This window comes from Aspergillus neoniger, assembly GCF_003184625.1.
Source record: "Aspergillus neoniger CBS 115656 unplaced genomic scaffold BO87scaffold_10, whole genome shotgun sequence".
Lineage (NCBI taxonomy): Eukaryota > Fungi > Ascomycota > Eurotiomycetes > Eurotiales > Aspergillaceae > Aspergillus > Aspergillus neoniger.
The window spans coordinates 275579-292029 of NW_020291138.1; the positions used below are offsets into that span (position 1 = coordinate 275579).

At 52.6% G+C, this 16451-nt stretch overlaps 5 protein-coding genes across 5 annotated transcripts; 2 read left to right on the top strand and 3 right to left on the bottom strand.

Annotated features, from left to right (window-relative positions):
* Positions 1-306: 306 nt before the first annotated feature.
* BO87DRAFT_304433 (amino acid permease) lies at positions 307-2104 on the bottom strand (the record flags this gene model as incomplete). The annotated part of the gene is made up of 3 exons (XM_025619277.1): positions 307-1633; positions 1686-1797; positions 1849-2104. The coding sequence occupies 3 exons, from the start codon at positions 2102-2104 to the stop codon at positions 307-309; spliced, it is 1695 nt and encodes a 564-aa protein (XP_025481466.1).
* Positions 2105-4994: 2890 nt separating this feature from the next.
* BO87DRAFT_331073 (putative disulfide isomerase) lies at positions 4995-8000 on the bottom strand. The gene is made up of 4 exons (XM_025620324.1): positions 7448-8000; positions 7305-7386; positions 5706-7235; positions 4995-5640 (listed from the first exon to the last, which is right to left on the bottom strand). The coding sequence occupies exons 1-4, from the start codon at positions 7666-7668 to the stop codon at positions 5278-5280; spliced, it is 2196 nt and encodes a 731-aa protein (XP_025481467.1). The 5' UTR covers positions 7669-8000; the 3' UTR covers positions 4995-5277.
* Positions 7931-9181, top strand: BO87DRAFT_375006 (complex I NDUFA5 subunit family protein). Its single transcript, XM_025622924.1, has 3 exons — positions 7931-8767; positions 8830-8934; positions 8993-9181. The coding sequence occupies exons 1-3, from the start codon at positions 8226-8228 to the stop codon at positions 9057-9059; spliced, it is 714 nt and encodes a 237-aa protein (XP_025481468.1). The 5' UTR covers positions 7931-8225; the 3' UTR covers positions 9060-9181.
* A 368-nt stretch (positions 9182-9549) lies between these two features.
* On the top strand, positions 9550-13173 carry BO87DRAFT_457585 (coatomer subunit beta'). The gene is made up of 6 exons (XM_025628813.1): positions 9550-9768; positions 9885-9947; positions 9997-10018; positions 10077-10108; positions 10166-11434; positions 11490-13173. Exons 1-6 carry the CDS (start codon positions 9751-9753, stop codon positions 12702-12704), a joined length of 2619 nt encoding a protein of 872 aa, XP_025481469.1. The 5' UTR covers positions 9550-9750; the 3' UTR covers positions 12705-13173.
* Positions 13174-13903: 730 nt separating this feature from the next.
* Positions 13904-16156, bottom strand: BO87DRAFT_15049 (serine/threonine-protein kinase). The gene is made up of 5 exons (XM_025618176.1): positions 16028-16156; positions 15805-15948; positions 14597-15748; positions 14183-14547; positions 13904-14125 (listed from the first exon to the last, which is right to left on the bottom strand). Exons 1-5 carry the CDS (start codon positions 16053-16055, stop codon positions 13928-13930), a joined length of 1887 nt encoding a protein of 628 aa, XP_025481470.1. The 5' UTR covers positions 16056-16156; the 3' UTR covers positions 13904-13927.
* Positions 16157-16451: the final 295 nt, after the last annotated feature.

The window sequence follows — 16451 nt, forward strand, 5'->3', positions numbered from 1 at the left end:
AAGAGAATTGGTTGCTGATGATGAACAACGATCTTCTCCCATTGCACCACAAACAACAACAACCTTTACTCAAGGGAGTAGTGCAAGGAAAGTTTCTGTCTCTGCCGACGTAATGCTCTTACCAAAATAATGGGTAACTGTTTCGACTGGGATACGTTCGATCGTACGAGATCAGAGACATAATACTAATTTCAATAGCAGTATATTGACGCAATGCCGAATTATTTACAAGACTGTATGCGGCGTCTGTGGACGACTGTAGCCAAACATTAGAACGAACGTAACCTGAACAGTGTAGTGAGGCAACTACCTCGCAGATGCCTTGCTCGACGCATCATCTTGCACTACGTCTTCATCTGCTCCCACGCCATCTATAACAGCCGCATCCGCAGCATGGATTGCGTGCTCCACATTGACCTTTGGTCCCGTGAACCACTTGTGCGCATCCACAACCCACCAGATAGTCACCCCCAGCATTGGCGCTCCCCAGACCAGACACGTCCAATTCATCAGATCCGGTGTCAGATCAGAACCCGTGACACTGGGCAGACACAGCACGGGCACCATGAGAAGCACAAACGCCACACCCATCCCTCCAATCCAGGGCCCAAAGGGGCCCAGATGCCACGGACCTTTACGGAACCGGTGACCAACGAAGAACACCCGAATCGCGATGGGAATGGCAAAAGCGACAAACTGAGCGATGCCGCCAATAGAGAACAACGCCCCGATGGCTACATCGCCGGCTAGAACCAGCAGACACATGAGAATTCCCAGGACGCCATTGAGGATCACCGCATTGACCGGGGTTTGGGTGCGCGTGTTGACCATTTTCCAGTATTTGGATAAAGGGAAGCAGTCATCTCGTGCGTAGGCGTAGGTTACTCGTGAGGCAGCCACCATGCAGCCTTGGCCCATGGAGAAACCGCTGATAATGGTGAGGGCTAAGATGGCCAGGGCAGTCTTGCGTGGCACGACCTGGAGCAAGTACGAGGCCCAGGGCTGGCCCAAGTCCGAGTTTATGACTCCATCAATGTCGGTGACAGTGTAAGCGACGACTAACTGCAAGAACCATCCCATTAAGCCACCAGCCCCTGAGGTCATTACGATCGCACGCGGCGAGGCGACATTGGCATTGGAGCATTCCTCGCTTAGATGGAAGGGCGAGTCGTAGCCAGACATGGTCCAAATGACCCCGACAAAAGTCATCAGAACGGCAACACCATCGGGAAAGTCGGTGAGGTTGGTGATGGTGCCCCAGACGTCCTTGGACGAGGAAAACTTGGGCTCATTCGTAGTCCCAGCAGGGATGGCGATGAGAGTAATGACCAGGGCGATGATGTTGAATGTTGAGCCCCAGGAATTGACTCGAGCCACCCATATAGTGGGCATGCTGCTGATGGCCGTATGGATTATGAGAACGAGCACTGTTAGAAGATAAATTTGCCAGTTAGTGGGAACATAGTCTGGGTTCTGTATCGACGCAGCGGCGAGGATCATCGCAGAAAGCGCGTAATCCACAGATGGTGCTGCGGTGATCTGCCCAATCCAGTTCGACCATCCTGTGATCCAAGCGGCAAAAGGTCCATACTTTGGAGGCGCAAGGACCGCTGCGGCGTAGTAAAGGCCACCACTGTCAAAATCAGTTTTATACTCCTATAGTACGCAACTCAGGAGAATCTTACCTGGTGGGCATCGCGGAACATAGCTCAGCCATGGACATGGCAACGCATTGAATGAAAACCATCGCGATGATCCAGCCCCAGACCATACCAGCTGTACCTGCATAGCCCATTCCTTGTGAAAGTCAGCCCTACCCATCATATTGATGGATCCAGGAACAGCTACCGTAGTATATCGTGCTTGCAAATGATGGAAGCAATCCTAGCACCGAGAAGCTGACACAGAAGGTTGTCCATAGCGAGAATTCGCGCTTGAATTCTTGCTTGTACCCCAGGGCCACGATGACCCTCTCGTCCGCATCCATCGCATGATCGGTATAAGGGACGTCGCCCTGAGGCAGAATGGTCGTGACGGGGTCATGGTCGACATCCGCGAACACTGCTCCCTTGGAGACAGCCTTATGGCTGCTCGTACCAGACATTATGGATGAATCATTTATATAAAAAGAGGTGATGTGTATACAGTAAGCTGCTGCTGGGGAGTGGGAACGGCGGGGCAGGAAGTAACGTGGACGGAAGAAAAAGCAAGCAACGCAAAGATGCGGCGTTTGCTAGCTCAGATCCAAACTTTCATTTGTTCTTCTCAGACAAATGTTAAGCAGTATGAGTATGGAAGACACAGGTGATTAGAAAATAAGTCATAGAGTGGCTGCGGGACAGACAGGGTCATGCGCCAGTACATATATGAGTGGCTTTCGGAAAATCAAGACTGCCATCTTATCTGCACAAGACACGTCCCGTCCTGCAAAGTCTTAACACTGATAGCCAAAGCCTTGAGTAAGATAGGTGGAATGCTGGCGTAACACGATAAACGCCTTAAGGAGCTCAGGTACCTCTGAAGCTGGGTGCAAGCGAAGCGGGGATCGAGCGCTGATACGCTTGGCAGCTGGTCACGATCTCACTGGATGACCGGAAGGAAAGACCATCACTCGCAGTCAACCAGCAGGAACGAGTAGGATGACTCGCTAAAGACGAGGCGAGATAGGATGCAGCTCCTTGCTGGTCAGAGACCTGAAGCTTGGCATGCACCATACTTGGCTGGGAAACTTCAGGCGCCGCGAGCAAAGACAAAAACTCGGAGAACCCCTTGAACTTGACGCTAAAGCAATGACCCAGAAGCTGGGGAATCCATCCACTCGGGCTTATCGGAAGCAACTGGTTGGCTATTGGGTGCTTTGACTGCCGGATGATAAGCATCGAACGAATATCAAAGTGTTTCTAACGGGTCGATGATAAGACGGACGGCAGCATCTGGAGCTGGCTGAATTTATGACCTGTCAATGTAAGAAACAATTGGCTGGTATTGAACGAGTCGCTCTCCGCTGATTTGGCAGGCTATACCTGCCTTTATGAGAGTAGCGGGGTTAATTTCGTTCATTTTCAGCGTCTCACCGTAGCTATAGTGTGTCTACATAGTGCGTGTTAGTCGGTGGTCCCTAGACGAAGCATAGACTCCTGTAACAGCCCCCGCATACAACTTGCATGGACACCATGGGAGCCACTATTACCTTGCATTTGATACCAGTCTCCTCACTGGTCTTTCATCCAGGGAGTTTTCGCGAATGGCAGCCTCCAAATCCTTTCAAGCCACATAGTTCATACATTTTCGCGAAGGTCCATGGTGGCTTGAGGGACTGAAATTGTGACTATTCGATTATCAGCGATAGTCGACCTGAGACTGCGCTGCGCAGCACTCGAACGGTCCTGTAATGCGTTCCTGTAGTCCGGCGCCAGAGATAGAATGACTAGCCCTGAGTGGTCCAGTGACGGAAGTCTTGAGGCTAACGTTTAAACTCAGACCATAGGCCCAAAATTGTGCATGTGTAGACGTAAATATCAAGGCTGTGGTTGGGGGGAGGAGTAAAGGAAGAAGCCTAATGTGCCTGGGGCGGGAGCTATGTTCGGAACCTGAGGCTACAAGGCATGCGTGTGCCCCTGGAGAGCCATTGGCAGTCTGATGTAGACACAGACAAACAGTGCGTCTTAATGTTACTGGAAAAATGAATGAAGCAGCCAGTGTCTATGTGCTATCAGAAACTCATCGCTATTCTACACGTACAGCACCCTCTTCTCTTCACCATCGATCCGCTAGGTAGCATATCCACGCTGGGTGGGTTCTTATAGATGGTCGGAAAAGCATATCCCATACGGCACCAATTTAGAAGGGCTAGACGGTTGTTAGCATAGCTCTCAATCCCAGTTGCTGGTGCCGCTGGAGCGGTATGAGGGAAAGGCACTTACGTTGTCCTCGGGAGCGATCGTGCGGTCGAAGTACTCATCGAGGAAAGGAACCTTCTGGAGGATGTCGCGGCGAACACGGGGGATCTCGCCGAAGAAGAAGAGAGCGAAGGTACCGGCGGCAACACCGAAGGTGCCAGCAATGGTAGCGCTAGATGTGCCCAACGTGTAAGCTGGCCTGCCAGGAAGCCAAAGACGAGGGGTAGACTTGGAACCTAAGGAGGAACTTACTACTTAGTAGCCAGGCCGGTGGTGAGGCCGTGGAAGTGAAGGGGAGTGTGGTACCTATTCCACACAGTCAGTGCGTCGCTTCCATATACCACTTGCAGTCCCGGCTGGATTGGTGTCTCTCTAGCTGGATCTTGTAATCTCGTCAGAGGCAGGGAGGGTATGGCAGCAGTATGGATAGTTTTGCCAAAGGCAACCCGCAGTACCCAGAGCTAGCAGCAGGGTCCCTGCCTCATCGACCCAACCCAAGCCAGCATGAACACCTTGTTTATTCCGTATGTCGACCGAAGATGGGATATCGGGGGTTCTCACTTGGGAGCGAAAGGGGAGCGGTAGGCACCGGCGCTCTGGGCGGCGGCACGGCGGAGAGTCTGAGAGAAAACCTATCGGCGAGAAGACGAGATCAGCACTGGTTCACTTGTGCCCAAACAGGGTTCAAGTCGCTATCATAGTAACATGGATAACGGCTCCCGACGCAGTGAACAGTGGGCAAGCTCAAAGAACCCGACAGAACACTAGAAGGGTGAATGCCACACGAAGAATCTCTGGGGAAGTACATACCATATTGACTGGGTCTAAAGAAGCACGTCCGGCAACGACAATTGCTCCAGCAAAGGATGACGGCAGCTGCACTTGAAGTCTGAGGCTGTCGACGAAAACCGGGAGACTCCGCGACGTTGAGTGCTTGCGGCTTCCGATAGCCAATCAGCGACCGGCAATTGAAATTCACGTGACATTCTGATTGGTCAAATCAGAGGCCGCGCATTTCCACTGCTCATGCCACCATTTATGTCTACAATTGAAATGCGGGAGTCGAAGCATTCGGCCTCTACTGCAGCATAGCATCCGTTGGAAAGTTCATTCAGAAGACCTTATGCACACTTTTTCGTTTGTGTATGGCCAACTAGAAGACAGGGAAAGTTTTAAAAAGATTTTGTGTACAACAGTAGCGCCATAACACCATTCGGGACAAAACAACAGACAAAAGTATAAGAGTAGAATCGTCAATATGAAGAACCCAGAGATCCTGGTAAACATATAGCAACCCAGTAAACGTCCAAAATAGACACGAAATTAGGGTGTGGAAAAGGTATAAAAGAAGTAACTGTACAATGCCCATATTATGGGATCAATCAACCTTGCCGGTCGATCCACCGTTCAGAAGACCTTCCTTTCCATCAAGATTGAAGAAACCACCACCGGTGTTACCAGTAACCCCGAGTATTCCGCCACGAGCCCCGCGTCTGAGACTCCTTCCCCGGGCTACAATTGTAGCACCAGCCACCGAAAGCGTCAGGATGATAAAGAAGAGGATCGGGTGACCGCTGATGAAAGTCCGAGTGAAGAAGAAGACAGACTCAAAGGTACCGACTGTGGACTTGGGCGTAAGTTTCGGTGGGTTGGCGATGACCAAGGGGATGGTCTCAAGGATGGAGGTCCGGGAAGCCATGATAGAAGCTCCGCTGGAAGACGTATCCCAGTAGCGACGGTTCTAGAAAAAAAAAAGATTAGCTTCAAGTCCTAGCAGATGATTACTATTCTGTTGTAGTCACTTACATCCTGGTCATTGATAACCACGCGTTCACCGTTCTCGACGTCGATGCCGTATGTGGTTCTCAGCCACCGTTCCCAGAAATCACCATCAATCCAAGCGAAACCGACTTGCTTCTTGTCATCTTCGCGGATGGTAATGCGCATGTTCTTGGCGGCCCGCAAGGCGCGCTGGTCGTTACGGTCTTCGGCTTCCTCGATCCGCAGCTGCTTAGCGTCACGCAGCTCAGCACGCTCCAACTGGAACAACTGCGTCTGCTTGTCCATCCACTCAAGGGCGGCATTCTTGAGCTCTCGCTTCGATTGAAGGAACTCGTCCGAGTGCTTCCGGCTCAGGATGCCAAGGACCACATACTTGCCGTCCATGATCTCCCGTGCGTTTGAGGCGGTGAGCTCAGGAACAATGGGCAGCCACACAGTGCGCATCCAATTAAGAATCTGGCGGAAGTCCCGCATATCCTTAGGAGCAAGCGCATTGTAGTAGCTGGGGCGACCGTCGCGGGATACAAGGAGGCGTGGCCAGGTCGAGATCTTGAACCGTTCCGCAAGAGTAGCACTGTTCGTCTTGACAAGCCGGGCATGGCCGACCAAACTGAGGGTCAGGCGCTCGAGAGCTTCGAAATCTTCCGAGGTGGTCGCATGGTCATAGAAGTACAGAAAGATGACGTCCTCTTTCTCCTCCAACTCCTTGAAGGTGGTGGCATCAACATCCTGTACACCGGATCCAACATCAACAGCCTTCTTGGCGTAGCTGACCAAATCTCCGAGGCCACGGAGGCCGGTATACTCGACCCTCTCACCGCCGCGGAAGAAATACATCGTCGGGAAGGCGCTGACACGGGCATCTTTGCAAAGTCGGGATTCCGCATCGCAGTTCACTTCGCCCACGTTGAGAACACCCTGCATCTCCTTTGCCATTTCCCTCCAGTTGGGAGCCAATGCTTGACAGTGGTGGCACCATGGTGCGTAGAACTTGATGAACCAAGGATCCTGAGTAGTGGTGACCAGCTTCTGGAAGCTCTCCGCGGTGAGAGGGACAGAGATACCCTGGGGGTTTGCTGGGGCCGGCTTGGGCTTAGGTTTGGACTTGGACGACGTCTTGTCTGCGGGTGTCTCGTCCTCGGCCAGCTGTGCAGCCTGCTCGTTGTGCTTTTCTCCGGCCTTGGTGCCCGCCTCACGATCCTTATCTTTGGCGACGGGCGCCTCGGGCTGAGCCTGAGTATCCACTCCCTTGTCGCCAGGCTTGGGGAGGTGGAGACCCTGGGCAGGCCGCGAACCAGGCTTGATCTGTTCCAGCTTCTCCTCAACGAACTCGCTGATCCCCTCCATACTCTTCTTTCCAGTGTACTGTTCAACCAGTTCACCATTGTGGTACAGCGCGAAGGTGGGGAAGTATTTGACGTCGAGTTTCCGGCAAAGGTCGCCATGCGCGAGACAGTTCATCTCGGCAAAATGGAAGTTGTAGAAGCCATGGAATGAGTTCAGCGAATCGGTGTTGGATGACTTGGAAGACGACGAGGACAAAGGATCGGAGGTCTAGTGGGACATTAGTGGATGCTGCTGGCAAGGAGCGATGTTGACTCAATGCGCGAGAGATTAACTCACGTAGTAGAATTCATAGAGCGTCTGCCATGCAGGGGCAATCTTCTGGCAGTGTGGGCAGGACGGAGAGTATTGCTTGACGAACCTAGGTTCTTGTCAGCTTTCTGAAGGACCAACGGTAGATGTAGAATGAAGAGACAACATACCAGTAGCCGTCCTTGATCGTGTCATCGAAGTTGTCGGGAGTCAAAGCCTTCATAGGCGGGACCTCGATACCATTGAAGGTAGTCGACTGGCCCTCCGACTTCACGTCGGAGTCGCCTCTCTTTACGAGGTGATGGCTAGGAGAGACATTATCGGAGGGGGCGGCTAAGGCGGGAATCGAGAAAAGAGAGAGTAGGGACCACGCCAGCAAAGAGACCCTCATGCTGGCTGTAGCGTAAGGTCGTTGACCTTAAGAAGTGTGATTGAATAAAGAGGGACAGTTCGAATTTCGGGGGTCGAAGGAGTAGTGGAAGAAGTTAGGACGGGGCGTCACAGGTGGCACATTGAACTAACGACGGTCTAGAATCGCTAAGGGACACGCTTGAATGTACCCCTTGTTGGAGGGGGCGAAAGAGATATCAGCAAGACAAATGCTGAGGAAAAGAAGAAGAAAAAAGATGAGCTAGGCTCAGAGACTACTGCGGAGGCGATCCGCAGGCTCTTTGAGAGAAAGAATGCAGGAAGAACACTCCTACAGGAGAAAGCGATAAGCCGACCAAGTGAGGTGCTCACGAGAGCCGCAGGGAGAGACTGAGGGAGAATGTCCTCCCGGCGCCACGGTTTCTCCGCGCCCCGACACGGGACCTCAACCCTTCGCGCATCGATCCCGATCCAGTGTGGTATCTTGACGACTGACAGCGCCGCTATTCCCGCTTATCGTCTGCCATTGGGTCTGTCACCACCCGACCCTTATACCCAGTTACACAACCTCCAGTCATAATGAGGTCTACATTCCGGTTGCTCGCCGGTGTGAAGCCGGCTCGTTACTTGGAGCCTTTCGCTCCTACCGGCTTGACCGGCCTCGTCACTCACCCTAGCCCTCGCCCGACCTTGATCTTCCTCTACAAGTCCACCCTGGACAAGCTGAAGGCCTTCCCCGAGTCCTCCGTCTACCGCCAGTCTACCGAAGCATTGACCCGCCACCGCCTGCAGATCGTCGAGTCCACGAAGCCGCCCGGATTCGATGCTTGGTTGGAGCGTGTGAAGAAGGCCGTGGCTGAAGAGCCCGAGCGCTTCGCCTCTCTTCGCCGTCCTGACGGTACATATGCCGCCTGGCAGCGTGACGACGGTACCGACAACCCCCGTGGTCAGGAATGGGATGGAGAGAGCATCGAACCTACTACCGAGGGTCCCGCTCGTACGGCAGAGGAAGAAGCACGGTGGCACCAGGCCATTGAGGACTCTACCAAGCCCACTGCCGAATCGGACTTCTACACCGCACAGATGAAGTGGGAGAACGAGCCCGCCCTGGAGGCTGAGCAGTATGTTGCATAATCTCTGAGCTATGATACCGTTCCGTGGAGATGCTGACCAATTCTTCTAGGATTGCCGATATTGAGAGACAGATTGGCGCCGGTCTGATTGAGGAGGTCATTGAGGTTGCCGAGGGCGAGTTGAAGGTTGTTGACGAGCTGTACAAGACTTCCGCGTAAGTTGACCGATCGAGAAGATTTCGATTGAAGTCAGAGATGCTAACGTTAGCTTAGTTGGGAGGAGCTTTCCGAGAAGCCCAGACCCGGCCAGTGGTCTTACTTTGAGCGCAAGACCGAGTAAGCATAGAATGATTTTCTCATGAATGGAGGATCCGAAACTAGATTCCCCATCTGCTTGTAATTATTATCTTATGGTTGTGTGAAACAAAATTCGATGCCAATGCCAGGCCAATTTCTTTTTTATGGGGTTACATTCATAGAAGTAGTCATAAATTCCGTTACATCTGGTTACAAATGTCCACTTGAAGAAAAGAACCAAGGGAGCGGGTGCAAGTGATGTGTGTGATGTGTATAGTTCATTGCTTTAGTTGATGACTACTGCAATCACCCCCACAGGGTGATTGAAATGGTCGCATCACCACACAGGAATTCCCTTCCCAAATAATCTACAATCAGAAAGACATCCACAAGTATCTATATCTTGAAGTGATGCAGGGTTGATGTTTGATGCTCAGATGGAATCACAAACCGTAGGCGGTGAGCCCCATATGGCTAGCCGGTTCCAGATAGCTGGCGGGATTCCGTCTCCTTGTGGACACATCGCTGCCAGTCCCTGAACATCTTCGTTGACCTTGCTGGCCATTCCGGTCGGGGACTTTCCTTCTTTCTTTGCGCTCCCATCTACCTGATTCTCGGGACTCCTTTGCATAGACGGGCTGGCTGTTTGAGCGGCTCGTGGCCTGGTTTCCCCTCCTTCTCTCAGGCCGTTCTCCGACGCCGCACATAGTCGCGACTCTCCTTCCCCACACAACATGAAATTGGATGTCAAGGTACGGGCTATAATGCGGGGTCTAAAGCCCTTAGGTCAATAAGAGGCTGTGACGTGCAGAGGATATAATCTTGGGAAACAATTATACGGATGCTGACTGTTGTTGTGGCCTAACAGAGACAGCTGTTCGCCCGCTCCGAGCGGGTGAAGGGCATTGACTTCCATCCCACAGAGCCATGGGTGAGTACTCAATCGCTGCAATCCGTCGATCAATACTAATGGCTTTCAGATCCTCACAACGCTATATAGCGGTGCGTGACGGTAGCGAGTGGAGGGAATTATCGAATGTGATGTGCTAATTCGACATAGGCCATGTATACATCTGGTCTTACGAGACTCAGGTGAGTTGTGCAGACAAGGAATTGCTATGATGCACTGCTGATTGCTGAACTATCTAGTCGATTATCAAAACCTTCGAACTCACCGATGTCCCTGTACGAGCCGGTCGATTCATCGCTCGCAAGAACTGGATTGTCTGCGGTTCCGATGACTTCCAACTTCGCGTCTACAACTACAACACCTCCGAGAAGATTGCCTCGTTTGAGGCGCATCCGGATTACATTCGTTCCATCGCAGTCCACCCTACCCAGCCTTTTGTTCTTACGGCGTCTGATGATATGACGATCAAGCTCTGGGACTGGGAGAGGGGCTGGAAGTGTGTCCAGGTGTACGAGGGCCATAGCCACTACGTGATGGGGCTTGCTATCAACCCCAAGGATACGAACACCTTCGCCTCCGCTTGTTTGGACCGTACCGTCAAGATCTGGAGCCTTGGATCGCCTCACGCCAACTTCACCCTGGAAGCCCATGAAACCAAGGGTGTCAACCATGTCGATTACTACCCTCAAGCGGACAAGCCATACCTTCTTACGACATCAGATGACAGGACTGTCAAGATCTGGGATTACACGACGAAGGCGCTCATTGCAACCCTGGAAGGACACACAAGTAACGTTTCGTTTGCCTGCTACCACCCGGAGTTGCCGGTTATCATTTCCGGATCGGAGGATGGCACTATCAAGCTCTGGCATGCGAACACATACAGGCTGGAGCAGTCGCTAAGCTATGGCTTGGAGCGTGCCTGGTGTATCGCTTACCAGCGTGGCAGACAGGGTGTTGCGATGGGTTTCGACGACGGTGCGGTAGTTGTGAAGATGGGCAGAGAGGAGCCGGCGGTTTCCATGGACGGCTCCGGAAAGATCATCTGGGCTAGGCACAACGAGGTCGTTTCTACTGTCATCAAGGGTGGTGATGCTAGCATCAAGGACGGCACACCACTGTCTCTTCCCACTAAGGAGCTGGGATCTTGTGAGATCTATCCCCAGACGCTGTCTCATTCCCCCAACGGCCGTTTCGTTTCGGTATGCGGTGATGGTGAGTACATCATCTACACTGCCCTTGCCTGGCGAAACAAGGCTTTTGGACAGGCCTTGGACTTCGCATGGGGCTCCAAGGACAACAGCAACGATTACGCTATCCGGGAGTCCACGACCAGCGTCAAGATCTTCAAGAACTTCAAGGAAGTCAGTGGGGGTCTGGACGTGGGCTTCCAGGCTGAGGGTCTCACCGATGGTGTGCTTCTTGGTGTTAAGGGACAAGGAGGTATTGGCATGTTCGACTGGGAGACGGGTAACTTGGTCCGCCGCATCGAAGTCGACCCCAAGGCTGTAAGTATCCACCAACGAAGAAATCTAGACGACCTTTCACTCACACCTCAAATAGGTCTACTGGTCCGAGTCTGGCGAGCTGGTGACCCTTGCTTGCGAGGATACTTTCTACGTCCTCCGCTTCTCTAGGGAGAACTACGTCAACGGTCTGAACGCCGGTGAAGCCGACGAGGATGGAGTGGAGTCCGCTTTCGAAGTTGTGACCGACATCAACGAGTCCGTCCGCACAGGTCAATGGGTTGGAGACTGCTTCATCTACACGAATTCGACGAATCGCCTGAACTACCTGGTCGGTGACCAGACCTACACCATCTCTCACTTTGACCAGGGCATGTACGTTCTGGGCTACCTGCCCCGCGATGGCAGAGTGTACCTCGCCGACAAGGATGTCAACGTCGTCTCCTTCGGTCTCTCCCTCAGCATGGTCGAGTACCAGACCGTGGTGCTGCGTGGTGATATGGACATGGCAGCTGAGCTGCTCAAGGACGTTCCCCAGGACCAGATGAACAAGGTTGCACGATTCCTCGAAGGCCAAGGCTACAAGGAAATGGCCCTTGAAGTCGCAACCGACCAAGAGCACCGGTTCGAGCTGGCACTCGGGCTCAGCAACCTCGACATCGCCCTGGAAATTGCCCGTGAAGCCAACAACGAGCACAAGTGGAAGACGGTCGGAGATGCCGCCTTGGCAGGATGGAACCTGGCCCTGGCCCAAGAATGCTTCACCAACGCCAAGGACGTCGGCTCTCTCCTCCTTCTGCACACTGCCAGCGGCAACAAGGACGGTCTCCGTCAGCTGGCCGAGCAAGCCTCGGAAGCCGGCCTCCACAACGTCGCCTTTTCCACCTTCTGGTCCCTCGGCGACGTCGACGGCTGCATCGACCTCCTGGTGCGTACCAACCGTCTGGCCGAATCCGTTCTCTTCGCACAGACCTACAAGCCTTCCCGTGCCCCTGCTCTCGTCGCACAATGGAAAGGGTCTCTTGAGGGCTCCGGCAAGACCAAGATCGCCCGTCTCATCGGTATCCCCCCAGGCTGCCCTGACCTGGCCGCGGACGATGACCTCTTCCCGGAGTGGGACGAGTACCTCCGTCTAGAGAAGGAGGGAGTTGTTCCTGAGCCCCCGTCCTCAGAGTCTCTAATCGACGTGCACGCCGACGAGGACGGCAATGCCGTGTCGGCAGGTAACGGTGAGCCCGAGGTGGAAGCTCAAGCCGAAGCCGAAGCCGAGGCCGAAGAGGAAGAGGCCGAAGAAGAAGAAACTGAGGCATGATTGACGATGGTTATATAAGGCGGGGGAAGGATTAGGAGAGAGCGTGTGTGAGAGGCTTTTCCTTTAATTTCCGCAGGAGTGGGAAGAAGAGAAGTGAGAAGAGGAAATATTATTTCCATGTACCGTTGACAACCCTCCTACTTACTCTTATCTAGCTTGCTTGCTCATTTTTTACATAACTTTATTCATCCTTCTAGAACTATGTTTTGTCTTTTTTTTTCTTACATCTGCTTGGTTTATCGTCATGATTCAATCTTATGTTCATCCTTTTTTCTCTTTTGTATTTGAACATTGTATGTTTCTTCGGTTCAGTTCTTTATTCTACTACCTGTATCTATCACCCCTTGTTCTAACGATTTGAAGTGATGATCATAATGTTGTGTCCCCTTTTTCTGCGTATGGTGAGATTCGGACCGTACGATGTATAAGCTACCACACTATATTTGTTTGTGTGACGAGATTCAGTTGTAGATAGTAATCCCATTGTCTATGAGCCAGCCATGTCAAATCAACAAACACCCTTACCGTCAACTGGTTTAGTCCATCCCAGCGCGCAAAGAGAGCAGAATCCAGACAAAAATTTTCGACAGTAACATGAGAAGGAACAGCTAAATGGTCTAAATCGAGGACCGCTCAAATGTGTACTTTCATATGTAGATCGATCCCAAATGGATTTGGCTTCCCCAGGAGCGATCCGTGTTCCGCTGGAGCAGCAAAGGATCGGACCAGCAGATCTGAAACAGAACGAGGTCGGTTCATCAGGCATACAGAGGCCCTGTGCAGAGGGCTAAAATGTGGGAGCTTTTCGCTTTACCTGTGCCGTTCGCCTGTTGTTCGAAAATGGAAGCAAATCACTGACGCAAACCCGAGACAAATTTGTGAAATGATGCGGCAGTCAAAAGAGGTGTGATAATGACAGTAAATGAGAAATGCACGAAAGGGACCCGCCTCAATTGTATCTTGAATGCAAACCAGGATAGAAAAACACAAGCGCTCAGCCGAGATCACCGCCACAGAGAATGGATTCCAACAGAAAGATACCATATACCACTTGTGCTAAGGGAGAAAACAGGGAGAACCAGCAGTGAAGCAAGTGCTCGAGCTAAGCAGAGAATATGCACGAGAAAAGGTGAAAAAGCAAGGAATTGTCTCAAACAATTTCCCTTTATGTCTTGAAGGGACGTATGGTGTTCAAGTGAGTCGATTGATGATATATCAGCTTTTTACTCGGTGATGCTACCAAAAGAGGGATCCTTGACACTGCCACCGGCGTCGCCGAGACCGGCAACCGGGCGGTTGTAAGACCAGCCTTCGAATTGTTGCTGCATAGTCTGTGACAGCATGGGGCCGTCCACGTACGAATCTTGCGGTGCTTCGGAGGTGAACTCCCGGTCGAAGTTGGTGATATCGCGAGCGCCCATCTGCAAAGGTTAGTCATCATCACCGTAGTACGCTAGCCACATCAAAGAGTTACATACCACGTTCGGACGGAAGCTGGGCTCGTACTTCCGCTGGAGAAGCTTGCGCCAATCGATGTTAGCGAAGAAGTGGTGCGACTTAATCTCCGCTGCGCCGTTGGCTCCCAACCGACGTTGAGGATCGCGATCAAGCAGTCGGCTCAGCAGATCCCGAGCGGCCGGGGGAACAATGTCCGTGCTGGGGAAAGTCAGGGGCTCCTGAAGGATCTTGCGATACATATCGTTGGTGTTTTCGTCGTAGAAGGGGGGAAGACCCGTCAACATCTCGTAAAGGAGGACACCCAGCGTCCACCAGTCAACGGTCTTTGTGTATCCGTTTCCAAGCAAAAGCTCGGGTGCGAGGTATTCAGGGGTACCACAGAACGCTGTGTAGAAGGTTAGACCAATTCAGGCTGAAAGCAGGGGCAATCTTACTGTTTGTGCGATCCTCATCCTTCATGTCCAACTTGCACAGACCAAAGTCGCACAGAGCAATGTGGCCAGTGTAATCCAGAAGAATGTTTTCAGGCTTGAGATCACGGTAGATGACCTTGAAACCATGCAGGCACTCCAGCGCACAGAGCAGCTCGGCAGTGTAAAAACGGGCCCGGTTGATATCGAAGCGCTGCTCGCGCTGAAGGTGATGGAACAGCTCACCGCCGTTGACGAACGCAAGGACGAGGTACAGCTTCTCCGGAGACTGGAAGGAGAACTTGAGGGGGACGATGAAGGGGTTGTTGATTTGAGAGAGCACGGATCTTTCGGCGAGGGTGTGGGTGACTTCCGACCGTGAGATGATGTGCGCCTTGCGGATAGTCTTGAGGGCGTAAATCCGACCCGTATCCTTCTTCATGACCTGCATGACCTTGCCGAAACTACCCTTACCCACAACTTTCAGCAACTCGAAGTCTTCCAGCTTCATGCTGCGCTGCTTGTTCTCGACGAAGGAGACACCGATCTTAATGGAACCGGTGCCGAACTGCATATCCAGCCATTCGGCGCCCAGCTGGCCCAGCTGGCGCTCTTGCGGCGTCTTCTTGGACTTGGGGTCTTCCGCATGGGGCTGAGCCTCTTCGAAACGAGGATGTACCTTGACGGCGCCGAGGAAGATATCCTCGCTGCGACCAGCGCCAGGACGAGCTGTGGGGTTCCGCAAATACAACTGAACATTCAATTCCGTCTTGCGCGACACATCAAACTTATAAGCCGTGTTGTCTCCGGCCCACAGAGGGTTTTCGGGGGAACCAGAAACGGCGTCGACGAAGACTTGGTTCTTCTCGAAATCCAGGAGGGCGTAGGGGAGGTACTTGGTCGAATAGCGACCGTGGGAGGTCGGAGCGGCATTGATACCTCCGCTGGTGGATTGAGGGCGACCGCTGGGGACGTAGGAGGCGGCCTGTCCGTGTGCAGAGTGGGATGACGAAGAGCTTGGACGCATGCCATAGGAACCGCTGCTCTGGAAATGGGAGTTGAAGATCTGTTGGTAGTGGGGGGAAAGAGAGAAGCCTCGACCTTCGTGGAGGGTGACGATCAGGATTCCGGGCTTGACAGGGGCCACGGGCGGGGAGACGAGCGACTCCGAGGCATCTTTAAGAGAGTGTTAGACGGTCGGCAGAGAATTAAAGAGAATAGGAACAACATACTGATTCCATTGGAGTTTGTTGTGGAGATACTGGGGGTTTGCGAAACAACGGGGGTCTCTTCGCCAGAATCACCTTTGATGGTGGATGTGGAGGAGGATCGGGTGAATGTTTGGGTCAAAGGAGCCAAGTGCGTCTCCTTTAGTTCTGTATGAGGGAATTAATTCATTAGCATCCGATATGGCGGGACAAAGGAAACACAACCGGGCATAAACATCGCACATACTTCTAGTGAGTTTCCACGACATTGTCATAGGGATGTTCTAACAAGCGAATCCAGGGTGTGTATATGTTTGGAGAAAGGGAGAAGAGGGAGAGGAAGGAAACAGGAAAAGAGAGGATCAATTTGAACAGTCTTCCGACGGTTTTAAGGAAGAGGAAAAGGAGAGAGGAATAGGAGGCCAACAACTGGGTCGGAGGCCTGGCAGAGAAGAAGGGCAGAACGAGCCAGACCAGTCAAGTGCAGTGATAATATGCAGAACCGCCACAGCCACAGCGGTCAGTCAGCGACACAGAAAAACGAGGGAGGAGAAGAGAGGGAGGGAGAGAGGAATGAGGAGGGCGAGGGTAAGTAAGTAGTAGTAGTAGTAGTTTCAGGAACCACCGATCGGGGCGGGAACAGGGGAACACCCGCAAACTGTACAAGACGC